Here is a 22,354-nt window from a genome sequence, read left to right as displayed (position 1 = left end):
TGGTACCTCTTTGTGGTGCCTTACTGTCTCTACATTACTGCCATCTACTGCCAATGTGACAGTGGCCGGCTCAGTTGTTCCATTGCCTTTACTTTGTGCTTCTCCACTCTGAACTTGCAGCACTCTGCTTCATACAGACCTATCCCACTGTTACTTGGGAATGGAGTAGTGGTATTAGGCTAAACCTCAGCTCTCAGTTACCTTATCGTACCTCACTCTGGAGCATGGCCCCACTGCTGAAAATCAGCACATCATCTCCCATTTAGTCACTGACTTCATTTTCTCAGAGATTTTCCCACCACATCTCTAGCCTCTTGATTCCCTTGCTCTGGAAAACCTGATACTTGCTCCTCCCCAAGATTCCCAAGCAGGTCAACCTGATGGATCCTTTAATTCCTGCCCACAGAGTATATTTCTTCACACCCTGACTCTATTCTTTCTCTCTTTTACCCAATCCCTTACACCCATGTCATCTCTGATACTCTTCATCGTTTCTGGTCTGGGGGTCTTTGATTCATTCCTTGGACAGAGCCCAACCTGTTCCTTTTCACCACCACCCTCATTTGCCTAGTTGAATTCATTCCCACATTAAACAGCTTCTCTTCCAACTCTGTTAGTTTCCTCCAAGCCTGGGAGCCCACCTGACTCAGAGCCAAGCCCATAACCGTGTTGGGTATGTGAAGAGGTCATTGTTGGGTCCTCTTCAGGCCCACTCCCTCAGCAGTATTTCCATTCGTTGATGATGGTATCAGTGCTGTTTCCTGCATTAGTACAAGTCAAAAGATCACTACCTGTGCTGTCAATTACTGTACGTTGTCAACTTTCACAGGGCTCACTTTGAACTCTTCCCCTTCTTATCATCTCTACCTCTCTGTTGGGAGTAATATCCATATATGTCCGCCAACCAGCACAGCTACAGCTATCCTGATTACTTGCCTTCCCATTTTGCTTCTAGAAAGAGCTCCATTCATTCTTCTGGTCCTGCTTGCGTTGCATCTGTTCTGAAGATAAGACCTTCCTCATCAGTGCGCTGAGGCATCTTCCTTTTACTGTAGTTGTGCCTCCCCATCCTACGCAGTTAAAAAGACTGTCAACCTTCATTTTCTGCACATCTGCACTCACCCACCTCCCCCTCTCCGCTAGATTAAGTTTGGGTTCCTACTAATGCTCTCGCTTTCCACCCCACCAGCCTACACATTCAACGGGACAGTCTCTGTAAATTCCCTCACCTTCAAACGGAATTCCGTCATCAGACGTTCTCCATTTTCGTCCAGTATTGCAAAGGAACCTCACTTTCCACTACTCCCCAATAGGTTCTTCCATCTTTACCAACCATTCTTCTTCACAGACAATAAAGGGGGTGTAACACTTTTTCTTCTATCTATTTCTCTCAGCATTTGGGTTCCCAGATACTACATCCAGGTGAAGCAGCAATTCACCTGCATTACTCCAAAATTTAATGGCCTATATTTGATTCTCAGGCCCTGGTCCCCTCTGTTTAAGGGAAGTCAAAAGCAATTTGTAGAATACCTCATGGACAATTCTGAACATTCAACCTCCTGTCTCTTTAATTCTCCATCTCACTCTGTCTCTGACTTCCTTAATTTGAACAGTGATGCCCAATGCAATCTTAGCTCTTGGCACTCAATATTGTATTTAGCAATTTCAGAAAAGCATCTTTTATTTTAATCTAACTGCAGCTGTTGCTGGGTATTTCAGTTTTGAATTTACTCCTCTTTCACCTCAAGATGCCAGTGTCTAAAGCAGGAGTTCCCAGCCTCTTTTATGGCATGGATCAATACCATTAAGCAAGGGGTCCATGGACCCCCTAGTCTAAAATAATTCTTACCATGACAACATTGGCTTGCATCCTATCACAGATATACCTTCTTCACCCCTCCCTATCTCTGTAGCTTAAAACTCAATTTCTCAGTTCTGATGAGATCCTTGACCTGAAATATTGATGCTTCCCTTTCAACAAATGTTACCTGACCTGCTGAATGCCTCCAACATTTTCTGCCAGTCGTGTTTTCATCCCACCTCGTACGGGGGAGCTTTTTGACCTTTAAGAAATGTGGTTATGAATTGAAAAGTCATATAATAATGTATGGCAGCAGCATAAAATTACACATCAAAATGAGATGGCTTACATAACTTCGACCAGGTGATTAAAGTAAATCAGCAGAATGTGAGCACTAACACGTTTAGTGTGGATCTCTGAGAATGGTGATAGTTGATCACCGTCACCACTGGCATCTGCTCCCTCAACCCATCATTAATCTTCTGTCTTTTAGCTCAGCCTCCTAGCTCAACTACTCTTTGTTTACCGCTCTCTGTTACTAACCATCCCATTCCTCTGCCCCTTCTCCTACCATTTTTGTCCATCCCACTTCTACTCTTTTCCCCACCCCTTCTCTCCATCTCTGCCACTCCCTGTACATCATTCCCTCTCCTCACCCGCCCAATCACCCTCCTGCTCTCCCAAAACCTCTATGCACTTCCTCTGTCATGCAGACCAGATATTGGTGACAGGTCATTGACAGCTGAGCCTCCAAGTTAAATTTATTTACAAGCACATGTATGCACAGGTGCAATGAAAAACTGAACTGCAGCAGCTTCATAGGCACGTAAGACCATAGAATTAGGCCATTCAGCCCATCGAGTCTGCTCCGCCATTCCACCATGGCTAATCCTGGATCCCACTCAACCCCACACACCTGCCTTCTTGCCATATCCTTTGATGCCCTGACCAATCAGGAAACTTGTCAACTTCCACCTTAAATATATGCATGGACCGCAGTCTGTGGCAGAGCATGCCACAGATTTACTACTCTCTGCCTAAAAAAATTCTTCCTTACCTCTGTTCTAAATGGTCACCCCCTCAATTTTGAGGCTGTGCCCTCTAGTTCTGGATGCCCCCACCAGAGGAAACATCCTCTCTACATAGCATCATATATGTGCATAAATTTTACAAGGAAGAATATAGTTGGATAAAAAAAGTCAATTTCAGTGCAAAGTGATCAAAATGTTTATAGTATTGCCAAGTGGTAGTGATTAAGGTTTTGCTGGTTGGTTCAAGAACTGGATGGTTGAAGGGAAGCAGCTGTCTTGAACCTGGGACTTCAGGATTCTGTACCTCCTGCTTGATGGAAGCTGTGAGAAGATGGCATGGCCAGGATAGTGGGGATCTTTGACGGACGTTGTCATCTTGAGGCAGCGCCTCCTGCAGATATTACCGATGGCTGGGAGGGACGTGCCTGTTGCGTGTTGTGGTGTGTCTACCACTCTCTGCAGCTTCTTGTGTTCCTATGCATTCGAATTGTTGTATCTGACACAGACATTCCACCTCTCCCAGAAGTTCCAGGTCTCCCGCATATTAATAGTGGCTCCATAATGCCCGCAAATTATATACAATATCACGGAAATCAATTTTTTTGATAGCAAGCGAGTGAGAGAAAGCAAGCGAGAGTACGAGAGCGGCGACTACGAGAGAGAGAGTACGCGCGAGAGAGAGCAAGAGCCAGCAAGCGAGCGAGAGAGAAAGCAAGCGAGAGCGTGAGAGAGCACACGAGCAACCTCGAGAGAGAGAGCGCCATGGCAGAGTGTTCCATAAAAAGAAAATATAAAACGTACGTCACCCCAGATTACACTAAAGTGTACCCCTGCCTAACAGGGGTCAAAATAATGACAGTGTTGCTCACTGCACTGTTTGCAACAGTGACTTTTCTTTTGCCCATGGTGGGTTAAGACTGTAAAAGACATGTTGAGGTGAGTTTAACAGGTGTCATTCGTTCATTAGCATAGCTAACGTTATTTAAACTAGCTGGCTGGCTGCTAATGAGCTACTCTATTGTAGACATCCCACCTCTGCTGGAATTTCCGGGAGTCTCCTGCAAATTGATGGTGCTACCTCCCTGAAATGAGTTTTTGCAGGGTGGGATGTCTGCTGACAATGATACAACCAGTCAGGATACTTCTAACGATACATCTGCAGAGCTTTGTTGGTGTTTGGTAACAAACCAAACCTCCTTAACCTCCTAAGAATCCAAAGACGTGGCAATTTCATTATGGTTGCATTTATGTGCTGGGCCCAGGACAAGTTACCAATTTGTTTATGCCCAGGAATTGAAAGCTGCTGACTCTCACCTCCACTGATCCCCCAGTGTAGACTGGAGCATTATTGCTCTCTAAAGTCAACAATCAGCTCTTTAGTTTTACTAACGTTGAAGGAAAACTTCAATGTGGAACTACTCAGCCAGGTGTCCTATGACTTAACGCCACCTGTGATTTGTCCAGCAACAGCAGTGTCAACCATGAATTTGGAGAGAGCATCAGAGTTGTACCTAATCCAACAAAAACCTGATCCCATCAGGGTTTGGGTTCTATTCTCACTCCCAATCCTTTCTTTCACCTTTCCGGTTTCCTTTCACCTACCTGCCATCCGTTCTCCTGCTCTTCCTGCTTTCACTGGTATTCGAGCTTAATCCTGACCCTAAGCCTGAAATCCGGGAGCAGATAGCCAGCTGAATGCAGAGGAGCTCTAGATCTGGACTGGTGTAGAAACAGGTTTCTCTGATCAGTACATCCTTACTAACTCCGAGCAGCTTTATGTTGACAGGAAGCAAGCCCCCCTTACGTGGCTTTGGTGGTAAGAAGAATCGATCAATTACAAACCAGCAGATGGAAGGTGAGTTAGTGAATGAACGAACAGAACAGACTGATAGCTCAGGCAAAGACTAAATCAAGAGCTGATGACAGATTTAAATATCTACAGTATTAGGAGAAAAGTGTAACTGATACAGATTGAAATAAACAAAGCACTTTAGAAACTCTATTAAAATAAATGATATCAATCTTTAAAAAATGCACTTGAAAAATAACAGCATTTCTAAATAATATTGTTATTGTAACTGTTTCCTATCCAAATACTGATGTGTACACTAGATCTGTGAGGATTTCAAAATGTATCATCCAGTGTCGTGTTCTTGCAAACAACTAGCTGCTGCCAAGCTGGTGTGAGATGTTTCCTGTGGAAAAAAAACATCATCCCTCACTTGAATCCCTTTGCCTTTAAAGACTTGGAATGGTGTTAGCTCCATTATCTTGTTCTGATATAAATAACCATATGCAAAAATCCTAAATGACCAAACATATCAACTTCTCCAGGTTAGTTATCAGAATTGTTCTGTATTGTGTGTAAATCAGAGGCTCATTCACAGTGGGACATATCCCAGACTGTTTCCCAGTTAACTGCCTAACCTCAGCAAAAAATTGTAAGTAAACCTGTCTAAGTATCTATTTAGTTCAGGCCACTCTGCAACAAAACTGCAGTGATGGGAAAAGGAAAACATTCCTACTTTTTTAAACAAAGTACAAGTAAAGTCAACATGCCTGGCTTAGATGCAGGGAAAATGTTAATGAAGAGCTGTATGATCTGTAATTTGCTGTCTGAAAGGACAGTGGGAATATATTAGCTAACACCCTTCTAATGGGAAATGGGTAAACACATTGTGGGGTCAGGGGTAGGGAAAGAGACGGGGAGTGGAGGTAATTGGATAGCTCTTACAAAGAGATGTCACAGATGATGATCGACCTGCGGAGTGACTCCAGTATTTTTGGCTCATCTTTCAGCCGGCATGGGAATATTGGGCAGAATTATACGCACCTTGCTGTTATTGTTCCATAATTCTATTTGTTTGTTTAGGGGGATTAGAGACCGATCCCGCCACAAGAATTTCCTGTCAAGAGGAGGATGTCTGGTCTAGTACAGGTGGTTTGTGATTCTACCTGTCTGTTTCAATGTTTGACAGGATTGTTTTTTTCCAGCCAGAGCAGTCTGTGAGATAACCGCAAGTGTTAGAACCTGACAGCACAGTACAGGCCCTTCGGCACAAAGTTGAGCTGACCTTTTAACCTACTCTAAGATCAATCTAACCCTTCCCTCCTGCATAGCACTCCATTTCCCTATCATCATGTGCCAATCTAGGAGTTTCTTAAATGCCCCTAAGGTATCTGCCTCTACCATCACCCCTGGCAGGATGTTCCACACACTCACCACTCTCTGTGTGAAGAAATTACCTCTGACATCCCTCTATACTTCCCTCCAATCATTTTAAAATGATGCCCCACTGGTATTAGCCAATTCCACCCCTAGAAAATGTCTCTGGCTTTCCATTTGATCTATGTCTCTTATCATCTTGTACACCTGTATCAAGTACCTGTCATCCTCCTTCACTCCAAAGGAAAAAGCCCTGGCTCACTCAACCTATCCTCACAAGACATGTTCTCTAATCCAGGAAGCATCCTGGTAAATATCCTCTGCACTCCCTCTGAGGCCTCCACATCCTTCCTATAATGAGGTGAACAGAACCGAGCACAATATTCCAACTGGGATTTTATAGAGTTGCAACATTACCTTGAACTCATCTGCTTTTCTATTACAGATAATGACATTCTTTGTGAGATGGATGGAGACTCCAGTCGATCGCAAACACCAACCCAGCTCACCTCGAAACAAAGACGAGCACAGAAGGTTAGTGACAATTCTGTTATTCTGGAAGCAAGGTGTAATTCTGCTTTACTGGATGCACTGAGTATTCTTCACCCAGAGCATATTGTGGGTGAAAAAGGCATTTACTTTGAAACAGCTTCAAACTTGTGCAGCGGTTGAGTAAGTGGTAAAAACTAATGTCATTTCAGCATATCTCAGGGTCATTCCAGAAGGTGCTTTATTAGACTAAGTGGGTTTCCTCCACATGCTCTGGTTTCCTCCCACACTCCAATGATGTACGGGTTAGTAGGTTAATTGGTCACATGGGTGAAATTGGGCGGTGTGGGCTAGTTGGGCTGGAGGTTACTGTGCTGTATCTTTAAAATGAAATAAAGATTCTCTATCTCTGACTCGTGCTGTATCTGTTTGGTGTAGCAATATAGAGAGTGCTTCACTCTTCCCAGTTCTAAATGTTCCCACCTGCCTACTGAATGCCCTCTGTATCTCATTCGATTTCTGATCTCTGTTTAGGCTCTGAGGCGAAGACACAAGAGGCAGACACAGCCTGACGGGACCTCCTCGGGTAAGAAGCACGCCAGCATGCACCTACTTGACTGCAGTCTTGTACAATCCAACCCAGCGTTTATACATGAAGTGCACTGGGGAGATGCTTGCTCTGGGATGAGTTGGACTGAGATATTGCATGTGTGAGTTTCTTGGGAAAGATGGAGAGTATTCTGGCAAGTTTTCTGGGCTGTCACTTGCTGTGAGTTAGACTGAGGTGCGGAGGTGTGCCAGCAAATTTTCTGGGCTAATGTTTAGAGTGATTTAGATGGAAATATGGAAAGTACTAGAGAATGTCCTGGGTTTGCAGTCAGTGTTAGACTGAGATATTGAGGTGTAAATTTTCTGGGGTCTGCTTTCCTAATTCCACTGAAAGTGTCTTGGATTGTGATCGGGGAGATGAAATTAACAAGTGTCTTGGATTGTGATCAGGGAGAAATTGGAGATAAGGAATCTAGGAACTTGGAAAAACTGAAAACATTGTACTGTCCAATGACCTCTGCAGGTGCAGAAAGAAACAGGATCAGGTAATGTCATAAAGTCATCGACCACTACAGCACAGAAACAGGCCTTTCGGCTCATCTAGTCTATGCTGAACTGTTATTCTGCCCAGTCCCACTGACCTGCTCCTGGATTATAGCCATCCCATCCTTGTACTTATCCAAACCTCTCGTAAAAGGTGCAATCAAACTGGGACCCACCACTTCTGGAAGCAGCTCATTCCACGCGCTCACCACCTTCTGAGGAAGAAAACTGCTGATGCAGGAAATCCAAAACAAAATTAGAAAATTTTGGAAGCACGCAGCAGTCCTTTAGAAGAAGAGCAGAGCTAACATTTCAGGTCAAAAGCCCTTCATCACAACTGGAAAAGTGAGACAATGAGTGTATTTTAAGTTGCAAAGACGTTCGGTGGGTGGAGAATACAGAGAAAATTACAGTGATGGAGTCCAAACCCAGGTAATAATTAGTTTAAGAACAATCTGTGCACAGTGAAAAAGAGAAAATGGAATATTTACCTGAATGTATTGTATTTAGTATTGAGTCCAAAGGGCTGTCCCTAGCCCATCCCCACTGGCCTGCTTGTCTTCAGCCTCTCCATTGCCAGGGTGAGGCCAAATGCAAACTGCAGCTCATATTCTGCCTGGGTCATTGACAATCTCAGGGCATGAACATTGAATTCTCCAGTTTTAGGTAAATTTCTCCTCCTCTGTCCCTTTACTTTCTTCTCCTGATCTCCCCAGTTCCTCTTACACTGAATCAAACCCCACTCTCCCCAACCCCACTTTCCCTGGCCCCCAGTCACCTTGTTTCTGCCCCTTCCTTACTCTTTCCATCTGCCATCACCCACTTGCACCTCCCACTGGTTCCCTTCCTCCACTGTTCCCTCCTACCTAATTTTGTTTTGTGCTCTCTTTCCCATCAGATCCCATCATATGCAGCCTGTTACTTGCCCCACTGATCACCCCCGAGCCTCTGTTATTATTTCTACTATTTCCCTCCTCCCACCTGGACTCGCCTCTTGCTTGCCTCATTCCTTCCCTTCAACTCTTTTTACTGGCTATACTCTTTCAGTCTTGATGAAGGGTCTCGATCCAAGCTGTCAATGTCCATTTCCCACCATGGAGGGTGCCTGACCTGCTGAGTTCCTCCAGCAGTTTGTATTTTGCCCAAAGGCAGTGCTGTGCCCAGACAGAAGATGAGACCTGCTTCCTTGAGCTTGCATTGGGGCACTGTAGGTTGGGGAGCTGTTGGACGTCAAACATCTGAGAGGTCAGCGTGGGAATGGCACAGAGCATTTAGGTTCCTGGTGACTGAAAGTTCAGGGTAGTCATTATGGACTGAACAAAGGTGTTCTGCAAAACGGTTGAGAAATTTAGGTTTGCCTTCTCCGATGTGGAGGGCAGCACAACAGTTTAAGAAGGACATTTGAATTGTTGCTTCACCTGGAAGGTATCTGGTGGTGTAAAGGAGCCTGTGTCACATCTCCCACATTGGGATGAGCAGGTATCTGAGAGCTACAATTTGGCTTCTGCAAGGTAGAGGTCATTTGTCCTCTGTCACATATTTTCTCCTACCCTTTTAGCATTATCATGGGACCATTCCCTGTGGGAGGTGGGGTGGTGTGGGGGTGGGGGGGAATGGCAGTGTTTAAAGGGAGGATTGTCCACATGAGGTCTGGTTGTCAGTAGACTTTAATTAACTGCCTCACGCTGGTACGAGGGTGTGGAGGACAGTCTGAGAAACTGGAAAGGGGCTCTGGAGAGATGAGGATATGCAAGACTGCTCTGGTGGAAGGTAGGGTTCTTGGGGTGTTATTGGTGGAAGTGAGGCATGCGACCAGAACACAGAAAATAGTCCTATGCCTCTCCTTAACCAAGGCAGCTCTGGTCTTAGTTAATGTAAATTTTCTTTTAAAGACTGATTAGTAAGCTGGCACCCTGGAAAGGAACCTAAATTGCCAGTGTTACTTTGCAAGTGGAAGTTTTGATGGTCTTGATACTGGAAGAGGGAAAGAATCCAAAATCTGGGTCAGGGATTTATTGATTTCCCATGGAATGTAGACATTTCTAGCAAAAGCTGCATTTGCTTCCCTGTTCAGGAGGTGGTGCTGAGCTGCTGCCTTGAACCACTGCTATCCTGATGCTCATGGGTACTATGAGGTACGTTGCTCCTGGACTTTGCCCAGGCAATGGCCATATGTATTCATCTGTGAGGGTGCTGTCTTGAAGAGGAACCTGATGTAGGTTTTCATGTTTCTGCTCCCTTTGTGTTGGAGGTACAGTTTGCTCCCCATATTACGAACAGGGTACCTTTTACAGACGTCCTCAGGTCAATTTTGTCCGTAAATCAGAAAATTACACAAAAAACGCTCAATATGGTAATCACACCTCCACAGCAGTGCACAAAAGACTGACAAGTAAAATTACTCAAAGTGGAGAGAGGGAGGAAACTAGTTCTGCTGTTCATGGGAATGCATGTACAGCATGTACGTGTATTGTACAGTATGTACGTATATTGGTCTTTTAAACTTAATAATGTTATGGGAGCTCAATCATATGTAGGGGTTTGTAACTGTGGACAGCCTGTACGAGTCCAGGAGGTGCTATCATAACTGCTCCAGTGCATTTGCTGGTGGTGCACTGACTGGCTTGCAATCAGAGTATGTTGTTGCCCTCAAGCCTGGTCAATGATACAGTTTCTTTGATTACCAAAGGATGAGAGAGTTTGTTTCAGTGCCAGTCTGACAATCGCCAAGTACCCCAGCCCCAGTACTTCCTGTTCCTGGACCGCCCTCCTTGAATCTACTCTGAAGGTCCAAAGGCCAATTTATACTTCTGCGTCAAATCGACGCCGTAGGTACGGCGTAGCTGTGTACCCTACGCCATACCCTACACTGTACCCTATGCCGTAGCCTGACGCGCACCTCCCCAAAAATGTAACTACGCATTGCGGTGACACACCGCAACTGTGATTGGTCCGCTTGGTAGCATCGCATTTCCTCCTACGCTGCGATAGCTTCCCATTGGGTGACTGAAGGGCAGGGAAGGAACTCTGGCTGCAATGCTTTCCATAAAGCTTTACAGACCTCCGAAATTATGGACGAACCTGTGCTTGACGCCAGTTTGTAGCTAGCTGCTACAGCCTGTTGTCTTCCACCTGAAGCTAAAACTCAAATGGTGATTGCCAGTCTCTGAGTATACTGTGCATACACTGATGTGAAATAAATGGTTGGAGACGATGAACCAAATCGTCAAATCTACCTGCCGACATCCAAAAGTATTTGAAATGCATTTCCTCTTCCATGTCTCTCAGTGGCCGGACAAGCACAGAAAATTCACCCTCCTTCAGTTTCAGTTGCCATTGTTTGAAGTTTGAGTTTCTTCGTGTTGAGTTTCAACACGAAGAAACTCAACAAAGTGGCGAAGAAACTCAACAAAATGGCATAGAAACCCCACCGCCAACTAGCGTTTTGGCGGTGAATTGCAGAGCGATGCAGACACACCAATGCACAAGTATAAATGCTCACAACTGCATAGGCTACTATGCAGAAGTATAAATCAGCCTTAAGGAGCCCACACTGTTCCTGGAAGGAGCCTTCCCCCACAGCTCCTAGAATGCAAACAGAGCACTAATGGCCTGACCACTTTAAACAATAGAGCAATGCAGTCATTAATAAGTGAGCTGAGAGAGCCAAGCCCTGGCACTCACTTATACCAGTAAGGAATACAACACAATCTTCTGAATCAGCCTACCATGAGGGACTAAGATATGTATGATCCACAGAGACTCAGTAGATTGTGTTCAACATTTCCTTGGCCACAGTATATGGAGAGTAGTGGAGAGGGGTGTTGTTCTTCCCAGAGGTCTATGACCAGTGGTGTTTCATAGGGATCTCTGCTGGGATTTCTGTCTGTGATATATATAAATGGTTTAGATGAAAGTATCAACTTGCTGATCAACAGCAAAATTGGCAGAACTGTGGACTGAGAGGAAAGTTGCCAAAGTGTTCAGCAGGATCTGTATCACTTGGAAATACAGGCAGAGAAATGGCAAATGGAGGGAGTTTAAATCAGATAATATGATGTGTTGTACTTTGGGAGGTCAAATGTGAAAGGGAAGTACACAGTAATTGGCAGAACCCTTGGGAGCATTAATGCGCAGTTGGCTCTTGGCTACAAGTCCTTAGAGATCTGAAAATGGCAATTTTCGGGGAACTTTAAACTTGTACCCCAAGGTAGAAGGAATGGTTTAAAAAAAGGTGTGCAGTATATCTTCATCAGTCAAAGCACTGAGTATAAAAGCTGGCAAGTCATGTTGCTGTTTTTACACGTTTGAGTATCTACAGTTCTCTGGCGAGGGAGCCGTTGTCAGATTATACTGCTATCTCAGTCAAAATGGCTCTGATGAATGCGAGATCCTTATCCAATAAGACTTTTATTCTCAATGACGTTTTCACTGCCCAAGGATTGGATTTCTTACTGGTGACGGAAACCTGGTTAAGCACTGGTGAGCTTGCTCCACTTGTTGGACTCTGTCCAGATGACTGTAACTTTTTTAGCACGCCTAGACCCTCCGGACAAGGAGGAGGTCTAACCGCTGTGTTTAAGAAACATTTTAATTGCCGTCTACTGAACTCTGATTATTTCCCCAGCTTCAAGGTGCAATTAATTAAAGTGGGCCTGGTCCATCCCCTCTTTATTGCTGTTGTGTATCGCCCACTAATAACACATAAAGATTTTATCACTCAATTTGCGGACTTCCTCTCAAATTCTATGCCCAACTTTGATCGGGTTCTGATTCTTGGTGACTTTAATATTCATGTTTGCTGTCCCATAAGCCCCTTGTAAGTGAATTTATGCATCTACTTGAGTCTTTTAATCTTGCTTTGCTTATCACCGGACCCACTCACATGCTAGGCCATACACTTGACCTGGTCTTATCGTCTGGTTTTTCCGATCTGCAATGTGGAAATAATTGATGTGTGTCTGTCGGATCATAGTGCTGTTACGTTTGATGCTTCTCTGCTTTTCTCCCCTTCTAAATTTCATCTTCCTGTACGTTGCTCTCATTACATTAACTCTTCAACTGCTAATAAGTTCTCTGAGGCTCTTGTAGCTGCTCCTAATACCTGCACTATTGAGGCTTTTTCTCCCCATCTCAGCACTTTCTTCCTTATTTAATACACCTGCTCTTCTATTCTGAATACTGTTGCTCCCCTTAAATTCAAAAAGCCCAAGCCAAAAGGTCTGCCTTGGCTTAATGACACCACCAGAGCCCTGAGGAGGAAGTGCAGAATATCCGAACAAAAGTGGAAGTGTGATAAGCTTCAAATTTCCTTTGAAATTTTGAGATACAATCTTCACAAATATCAGGATGCAGTTAAGTCTGCGAGAGCAAAATACTTTTCTGACCTAATTTCTAACAACTCTCATAATCCCAAGGTCTTATTCAGTACCATAAATTCTGTCATTTGTCCCGCCCCCAGTATTAGTTTAGCTGTGTCCCCTGCTAAGTGCGAAGAATTCTTAAAATTCTTCATTAGCAAAGTTAAAGACATTAGAATGAACATTTCCCCCTTGACCCGTGACCTAACTGTCTCACCGGTCTGTTCCTCATAACTGGACTGTTTCCAACCCATCACGCTACCCTCCCTTACAAAGATTGTTTCCACCATGAAACCTGCAACCTGCCCCCTTGGCATTGTCCCCACTGCCCTCCTGAAGGGTGTCTTTGACATAGCTGATCCCAGCGTCCTCTCTATTATCAACAGCTCCCTGGCCACTGGTACTGTTCCAACCTGCTTCAAGCGCGCCGTGGTCCAGCCCCTCCTGAAAAAACCCAACTTAGACCCTACCTTACCTAGCAACTACAGACCTATTTCTAAACTTCCATTCCTGTCAAAGGTTCTCGAAAAGGTTATTCTTAGTCAATTGCTGCCCTGCTTACACCAAAACAACATCTTGGAAAGATTTCAGTCAGGTTTTAAGACTTATCATAGCACAGAGTCTGCCCTGCTGGAAATGTACAAAGATCTCCTCTCTACCAACTTAGGTGCCTCTGCCATCCTAATTCTTCCTGACCTCAGTACAGCGTTCGATACTGTGGATCATGCCATTTTAATAGACCGTCTCCAGTACGGGGTTGGTGTTGATGGCACTGCCTTGAACTGGTTCACATCCTACCTCAAAAATAGAAGCTTCTCCATCAACATAGGCAAATTTTCCTCTTCTCCCCTCAGCTAGTTTCTCCTGCGGGGTCCCACAAGGTTCCATCCTAGGTCCCATTCTTTTCTCTATATACATGCTTCCCCTCGGCTGAATCATTCAAAAACATGACATTTCCTTCCATTGTTATGCTGACTACACACAGCTTTATCTCCCCTTGAAACCAAACGACCAGTCAAATGTTGTTAGCCTCATGAGCTGCCTTGAGGACATAAAGTGTTGGATGGCACAAAACTTCTTACAGGTGAATGAAGGCAAGTCTGAAGTTGTCCTATTTGGCTCCCCTGACTCCATCAAAGTGATTACCAACAGTCGAGGTAACCTGTCCACTCTTGTCAAACCCCATGTCAAAAACCTTGGTGTGATATTTGATTCCGCCTTTAAGTTTGACAAGCAAGTTAATGCAGTAGTAAAAGCCAGTTTTTCCAGCTTCGTACTATTGCCATCCACGCCCTTATATCCTCCCGCGTGGACTACTCCAACTCCCTGTATACTGGGATTAGTCAGTCATCCCTGTCCCGTCTGCAACTGGTCCAGAACGCCGCAGCCAGGCTCCTGACAGGTGCCCGGAAGAGGGACCATATTACTATCCTGGCCTCTCCCCACTGGCTACCAGTATGGTTTAGAATTGATTTTAAGGTTCTCCTGTTTGTTTATAAAGCCCTAAATGGGCTGGCCCCCTCCTATATCGCAGACCTTCTAACCCCTTATTCTACTTCCAGGTCCCTCAGGTCGGCTGACTTGGGGCTCCTGGCTGTCCCGCGATCTAAATTTAAGTTCAGAGGTGACCACGCCTTTGCTGTTGCAGCTCCTAGACTGTGGAACAGCGTTCCCCTCCCTATCAGATCTGCCCCCTCCATTGACTCTTTTAAGTCCAGGCTGTAAACTTACCTTTATTCACTAGCGTTTGAGTCTTCCTGATGTGGCTGATTTTTGGCTTGTGCCTAGGCTCATGTGTTGTTTATTTTGTGCCTATAAGCTGTGTGCCTTGTTGTTTATATCTGTGTTTCTTGTATTTGTGATTTTCAGCTACCTGTTATGGTTTGTACAGCACTTTGGTCAACATGGGTTGCTTTTAAATGTGCTTTATGAATAAATTTGACTTGACTTGACATTACAGGAAAGACGTGGAGACTTTGGAGTGGGTGCAGGAGAGGTCTACCAGGATGCAGTCTGGAATGAGACTGTTCGGACTGTTTCTTTGGGACATCGGAGGCAGAGGGGAGACAGGATTAAAGTATATAAAATCATGAGAGCCATAGATAGGGTGGATGGTCAAAGTGTTTTTGCCATGGTACAGTAGAGTGCGAGATTTAAGGTGTGTGGGAGTGGGGGTGCTGGTGGAGGGTAATGGTTAAAGTAGATTTATGAGGCAAATATTGTTTCACAGAATGGTAGATGCCTGGAAGGTGGTGAAAGCAGAGGTGATAGCAACACTTAACAGGCACTTAGACTGACACATGAACAGGCAGAGAATTGAGAGTTATGACCTTCGTCTGGTCAGGGAGAGTGAGGAGGTGATAGAGAGGAGTTGCAGGCAGGTGGTCACGCCGGGGCCACGGGAGGCAGACAAGTGGGTCACGGTTAGGAGGGGGAAGGGGAAGAGTCAGGTAATAGAGAGTACCCCAGTGGCTGTGCCCCTTAACAACAGGTACTCCTGTTTGAGTACTGTTGGGAGGGACAGCTTACCCGGGGGAGGCGACAGTGGCTGTGCCTCCGGCACAGAGTCCGGCCCTGTAGCTCAGAAGGGTAGGGCAAGGAAGAGGAGGGCAGTTGTGATAGGGGACTCGATAGTAAGGGGGTCAGATAGGCGATTCTGTGGATGCAGTCCAGAGACCCGGATGGTAGTTTGCCTCCCTGGTGCCAGGGTCCGGGATATTTCTGATCGTGTCCAAGATATCCTGAAGTGGGAGGGTGAGGAGCCAGAGGTCGTGGTACATATAGGTACCAATGACATAGGTAGGAAAAGGGATGAGGTCCTGAAAGGAGAATATAGGGAGCTAGGAAGGGAGTTGAGAAAAAGGACCGCAAAGGTAGTAATCTCGGGATTACTGCCTGTGCCACGCGACAGTGAGAGTAGGAATGCGATGAGGTGGAGGATAAATGCGTGGCTGAGGGATTGGAGCAGGGGGCAGGGATTCAAGTTTTTGGATCATTGGGACCTCTTTTGGCGCAGGCGTGACCTGTACAAAAAGGACGGGTTGCACTTGAATCCTAGGGGGACCAATATCCTGGCAGGGAGATTAGCGGGGGCTACTGAGGTGACTTTAAACTAGAATGGTTGGGGGGTGGGAATCAAATTAAAGAGGCTAGGCGTGAGGAGGTTAGTTCACTACAGGGGGATGGGAACCAGTGCAGACAGGCAGAGGGGTGTAAAGTGAGGGTAGAAACAAAAAGTACTATGGAGAAAAGTAAAAGTGGCAGGCCAACAAATCCAGGGCAAGCATTAAAAAGGGCCACTTTTCAGCATAATTGTATAAGGGCTAAGAGAGTTGTAAAAGAGCGCCTGAAGGCTTTGTGTGTCAATGCAAGGAGCATTCGTAATAAGGTGGATGAATTGAAAGTGCAGATTGTTATTAATGATTATGATATAGTTGGGATCACAGAGACATGGCTCCAGGGTGACCAGGGATGGGAGCTCAACGTTCAGGGATATTCAATATTCAGGAGGGATAGACATGAAGGAAGGGGAGGTGGGGTGGCGTTGCTGGTTAAAGAAGAGATTAACGCAATAGAAAGGAAGGACATAAGCCGGGAAGATGTGGAATCGATATGGGTAGAGCTGCGTAACACTAAGGGGCAGAAGATGCTGGTGGGAGTTGTGTACAGGCCACCTAACAGTAGTAGTGAGGTCGGAGATGGTATTAAACAGGAAATTAGAAATGTGTGCAATAAAGGAACAGCAGTTATAATGGGTGACTTCAATCTACATGTAGATTGGGTGAACCATATTGGTAAAGGTGCTGAGGAAGAGGATTTCTTGGAATGTATGCGGGATGGTTTTTTGAACCAACATGTCGAGGAACCGACTAGAGAGCAGGCTATTCTGGACTGGGTTTTGAGCAATGAGGAAGGGTTAATTAGCAATCTTGTCATGAGAGGCCCCTTGGGTAAGAGTGACCATAATATGGTGGAATTCTTCATTAAGATGGAGAGTGACATAGTTAATTCAGAAACAAAGGTTCTGAACTTAAAGAGGGGTAACTTTGAAGGTATGAGACGTGAATTAGCTAAGATAGACTGGCAAATGACACTTAAAAGATTGACGGTGGATATGCAATGGCAAGCATTTAAAGGTTGCATGGATGAACTGCAACAAATGTTCATCCCAGTTTGGCAAAAGAATAAATCAAGGAAGGTAGTGCACCCGTGGCTGACAAGAGAAATTAGGGATAGTATCAATTCCAAAGAAGCAGCATACAAATTAGCCAGAGAAAGTGGCTCACCTGAGGACTGGGAGAAATTCAGAGTTCAGCAGAGGAGGACAAAGGGCTTAATTAGGAAGGGGAAAAAAGATTATGAGAGAAAACTGGCAGGCAACATAAAAATGGACTGTAAAAGCTTTTATAGATATGTAAAAAGGAAAAGACTGGTAAAGACAAATGTAGGTCCCCTGCAGGCAGAAACAGGTGAATTGATTATGGGGAGCAAGGACATGGCAGACCAATTGAATAATTACTTTGGTTCTGTCTTCACTAAGGAGGACATAAATAATCTTCCGGAAATAGTAGGGGACAGAGGGTCCAGTGAGATGGAGGAACTGAGCGAAATACATGTTAGTAGGGAAGTGGTGTTAGGTAAATTGAAGGGATTGAAGGCAGATAAATCCCCAGGGCCAGATGGTCTGCATCCCAGGGTGCTTAAGGAAGTAGCCCAAGAAATAGTGGATGCATTAGTGATAATTTTTCAAAACTCGTTAGATTCTGGACTAGTTCCTGAGGATTGGAGGGTGGCTAATGTAACTCCACTTTTTAAAAAAGGAGGGAGAGAGAAACCGGGGAATTATAGACCGGTTAGCCTAACATCGGTGGTGGGGAAACTGCTGGAGTCAGTTATCAAGGATGTGATAACAGCACATTTGGAAAGCGGTGAAATGATCGGACAAAGTCAGCATGGATTTGTGAAAGGAAAATCATGTCTGACGAATCTCATAGAATTTTTTGAGGATGTAACTAGTAGAGTGGATAGGGGAGAACCAGTGGATGTGGTATATTTGGATTTTCGGAAGGCTTTTGACAAGGTCCCACACAGGAGATTAGTGTGCAAACTTAAAGCACACGGTATTGGGGGTAAGGTATTGGTGTGGGTGGAGAGTTGGTTAGCAGACAGGAAGCAAAGAGCGGGAATAAACGGGACCTTTTCAGAATGGCAGGCGGTGACTAGTGGGGTACCGCAAGGCTCAGTGCTGGGACCCCAGTTGTTTACAATATATATTAATGACTTGGATGAGGGAATTAAATGCAGCATCTCCAAGCTTGCGGATGACACGAAGCTGGGTGGCAGTGTTAGCTGTGAGGAGGATGCAGGGTGACTTGGATAGGTTGGGTGAGTGGGCAAATTCATGGCAGATGCAATTTAATGTGGATAAATGTGAAGTTATCCACTTTGGTGGCAAAAATAGGAAAACAGATTATTATCTGAATGGTGGCCGATTAGGAAAAGGGGAGGTGCAATGTGACCTGGGTGTCATTATACACCAGTCATTGAAAGTGGGCATGCAGTTACAGCAGGCGGTGAAAAAGGTGAATGGTATGCTGGCATTTATAGCGAGAGGATTTGAGTACAGGAGCAGGGAGGTACTACTGCAGTTGTACAAGGCCTTGGTGAGACCACACCTGGAGTATTGTGTGCAGTTTTGGTCCCCTAATCTGAGGAAAGACATTCTTGCCATAGAGGGAGTACAGAGAAGGTTCACCAGATTGATTCCTAGGATGGCAGGACTTTCATATGAAGAAAGAATGGATGAACTGGGCTTGTACTCGTTGGAATTTAGAAGATTGAGGGGGGATCTGATTGAAACGTATAAGATCCTAAAGGGATTGGACAGGCTAGATGCAGGAAGATTGTTCCCGATGTTGGGGAAGTCCAGAACGAGGGGTCACAGTTTGAGGATAGAGGGGAAGCCTTTTAGGACTGAGATTAGGAAAAACTTCTTCACACAGAGAGTGGTGAATCTGTGGAATTCTCTGCCACAGGAAACAGTTGAGGCCAGTTCATTGGCTATATTTAAGAGGGAGTTAGATATGGCCCTTGTGGCTATGGGGGTCAGGGGGTATGGAGGGAAGGCTGGTGCAGGGTTCTGAGTTGGATGATCAGCCATGATCATAATAAATGGCGGTGCAGGCTCGAAGGGCCGAATGGCCTACTCCTGCACCTATTTTCTATGTTTCTATGTTTCTACGTGCAGGCTGATGGGATTAGTTTAAAATGTCAGTGGTCACATGGACAATGTGGTCAGAGGGGTCTAGTCCTGTACTGTTCTTTGGAAGTTCAGTATACCTGGTATGTTGGGTGAGGCTGACTGAATTGTCTGTAGGAAGGATTCTGGTTAATTTGACAATTTACACCTATTTTATACCAATTGAGGAAACTTGCAGCAAATTCCCTTTAAGTACCAGGGGAAGTAAATACCAGTTACTTTGACCTGGCAGTAGGAGAGTAGCTTGAGTAGCCAGTGATGGGTCAGAGTTCAAAGAGGTGACTCGTGACTCTGATTGACCAGCACCTAACACTTCTTAAATTGACAGGAGGACCGGTGAGCGAGTCAGCCCGAGGAGCAAAGGTCAACGACGAGAGAAGGGCCAAGGGAGGAGGGAAGGTCGGCCACCGACGACAACAAGACCTTGGTGACACAGAGGAGATGGCGCGAGGGGAAAATGGAAATCCGTGTCCAGCTGAGCACACTCATCACAACACTGACTACAACTCAGTGTACGAGAGGGAGCACGCTCAGGGTACCAGGAAAACGACACGTGGTAAGTGTCTGACTAAACCAACAGCCCAGGGTGTATCTGGAGTTGGACCAAGTGAGCATCTTGTCTCAGGGATGGCTTTCATCTAATGAGTGATTTAAAGAATCAAAGAACATTAACCCTCCCCTTCTGTAACCCAATAAAATCCATCTCTTGCGGTGGGGGGGAATTCTGTCTTCAAACTTCTTGTGATCAGTTAATTTCTTTCCAACAACCTAATGGATGTAAGGTTGTGGTAATCTTATTGTGGTCCAGTTCCGACAAAGGCAGTTTCAATTCTCTGCCTCTGAAACTAGCTTATCCTTCAGAAATTGCAGTCCCTAGAAAGAATCAGTATCAGAATCAGAATCAGGTTGATTAGCACTGGTAACCGAGGAAGTTTGCAGATGCTGGAATTTCAAGCAACACACATAAAGGTAGCTGGTGAACGCAGCAGGCCAGGCAGCATCTATAGAAAGAGGTACAGTTGACGTTTCGGGCTGAGATCCTTCGTCAGGACTCAAGACAGTCCTGATGAAGGGTCTCAGCCCGAAATGTCAACTGTACCTCTTCCTAGAGATGCTGCCTGACCTGCTGCGTTCACCAGCAACCTTTATGTGTGTTGTTTATTAGCACTGGTGCATGTTGTGAAGTCTGTCGTTTTGCAGCAGCAGTACATTACAATATATTAGAAATTACTGTAAGTTACAGTAAGAAATATGTACAATATATAAATAATTTAATGCAAAAAGTGACACAGTCACCGAAGTGCTATTCCTGACGGATAAAGCTTAAATGTGAAGATAATAATACTTGATGTAACTACTCTGAATTTATATTCCTCATCTGACATCGGGGCCTGGCTGTGAATGTTTGATATATCAGTGGGGAGAGAGTTTTACCATTCAAAGTTCAAAGTAAAACTTATTATCAGAGTACATACATGTCACCGCATACAACCCTGAGGTTCTTTTTCCTGCAGGCATACCTAGCAAATCTATAGAACAGTAACTGTAAACAGGATCTGTAAACTGTAAACAAACTGGGCAAATGTACATTCTTAACCAGTTTTGAAAATTTTATTTATTTATTTTTTTAGCGAGACCACACAGTACTGGGCTCTCCGGGCCCAATGAGTCTATGTTGCCCAATTACACCTATTGACCAGTTAATCTACTAATCCGTACATCATTAATCTACTAACCCATACGTCGTTAATCTACAAGTTAATCTACTAACCCGTACATTAATCTACAAGCTAATCTACTAACCTGTACATAATCTACTAACCCGTACGTCGTTAATCTACAAGTTAATCTACTAACCCGTACGTTAATCTACAAGCTAATCTACTAACCCGTACATCATTAATCTACTAACCCGTACGTCGTTAATCTACAAATTAATCTACTAACCCGTACGTTAATCTACAAGCTAATCTACTAATCCGTACATCATTAATCTACTAACCCGTACGTCGTTAATCTACTAACCTATACGTCGTTAATCTACTAACCCGTACGTTAATCTACAAGTTAATCTACCAACCCGTACGTTAATCTACAAACTAATCTACTAATCCATACATCGTTAATCTACTAACCCGTATGTTAATCTACAAGTTAATCTACTAACCCGTACGTTAATCTACAAGCTAATCTACTAACCCGTACGTCGTTAATCTACTAACCCATACGTTAATCTACAAGTTAATCTACTAACCCATACGTCGTTAATCTATTAACCCGTACGTCATTAATCTACTGACCCGTACGTCATTAATCTACTGACCCGTACGTCATTAATCTACTGACCCATACGTTGTTAATCTACTAACCCATATGTTGTTAATCTACAAGTTAATCTACTAACCCATACGTTGTTAATCTACTAACCCATACATCATTAATCTACTAACCCATACGTTGTTAATCTATAAATTAATCTACTAACCCATATGTCGTTAATCTACTAACCCATACATCATTAATCTACTAACCCGTACATTAATCTACAAGTTAATCTACTAACCCATACGTCGTTAATCTACTAACCCATACGTCGGTAATCTACTAACCTGTACGTTGTTAATCTACTAACCTGTACGTCGTTAATCTACTAACCCGTACGTTAATCTACAAGTTAATCTACCAACCCGTACGTTAATCTACAAACTAATCTACTAATCCATACATCGTTAATCTACTAACCCGTATGTTAATCTACAAGTTAATCTACTAACCCGTACGTTAATCTATAAGCTAATCTACTAACCCGTACGTCGTTAATCTACTAACCCGTACGTTAATCTACAAGTTAATCTACTAACCCATACGTCGTTAATCTATTAACCCGTACGTCATTAATCTACTGACCCGTACGTCATTAATCTACTGACCCATACGTTGTTAATCTACTAACCCATATGTTGTTAATCTACAAGTTAATCTACTAACCCATACGTTGTTAATCTATAAATTAATCTACTAACCCATATGTCGTTAATCTACTAACCCATACATCATTAATCTACTAACCCGTACATTAATCTACAAGTTAATCTACTAACCCATACGTCGTTAATCTACTAACCCATACGTCGGTAATCTACTAACCTGTACGTT

The 22,354-nt window shown here is 44.3% G+C and overlaps 1 protein-coding gene across 1 annotated transcript in view; it reads left to right on the top strand.

Annotated features, from left to right (window-relative positions):
- The window catches only part of LOC140198724 (uncharacterized), a 61,705-nt gene that overhangs the window by 26,020 nt on the left and 13,331 nt on the right, over positions 1 to 22,354 (top strand). Inside the window, 6 exon segments of the mRNA XM_072259739.1 lie at positions 4,619 to 4,687; positions 5,705 to 5,770; positions 6,444 to 6,532; positions 7,022 to 7,114; positions 13,216 to 13,339; positions 19,527 to 19,754. Coding sequence (XP_072115840.1) covers positions 4,619 to 4,687; positions 5,705 to 5,770; positions 6,444 to 6,532; positions 7,022 to 7,114; positions 13,216 to 13,339; positions 19,527 to 19,754 — 669 coding nt within the window.

This window comes from Mobula birostris, chromosome 6 (genome assembly GCF_030028105.1).
Source record: "Mobula birostris isolate sMobBir1 chromosome 6, sMobBir1.hap1, whole genome shotgun sequence".
NCBI lineage: Eukaryota > Metazoa > Chordata > Chondrichthyes > Myliobatiformes > Myliobatidae > Mobula > Mobula birostris.
The sequence above is the reverse complement of the archived record's forward strand: the minus strand, read 5'-3'. Positions and strand labels throughout refer to the sequence as shown.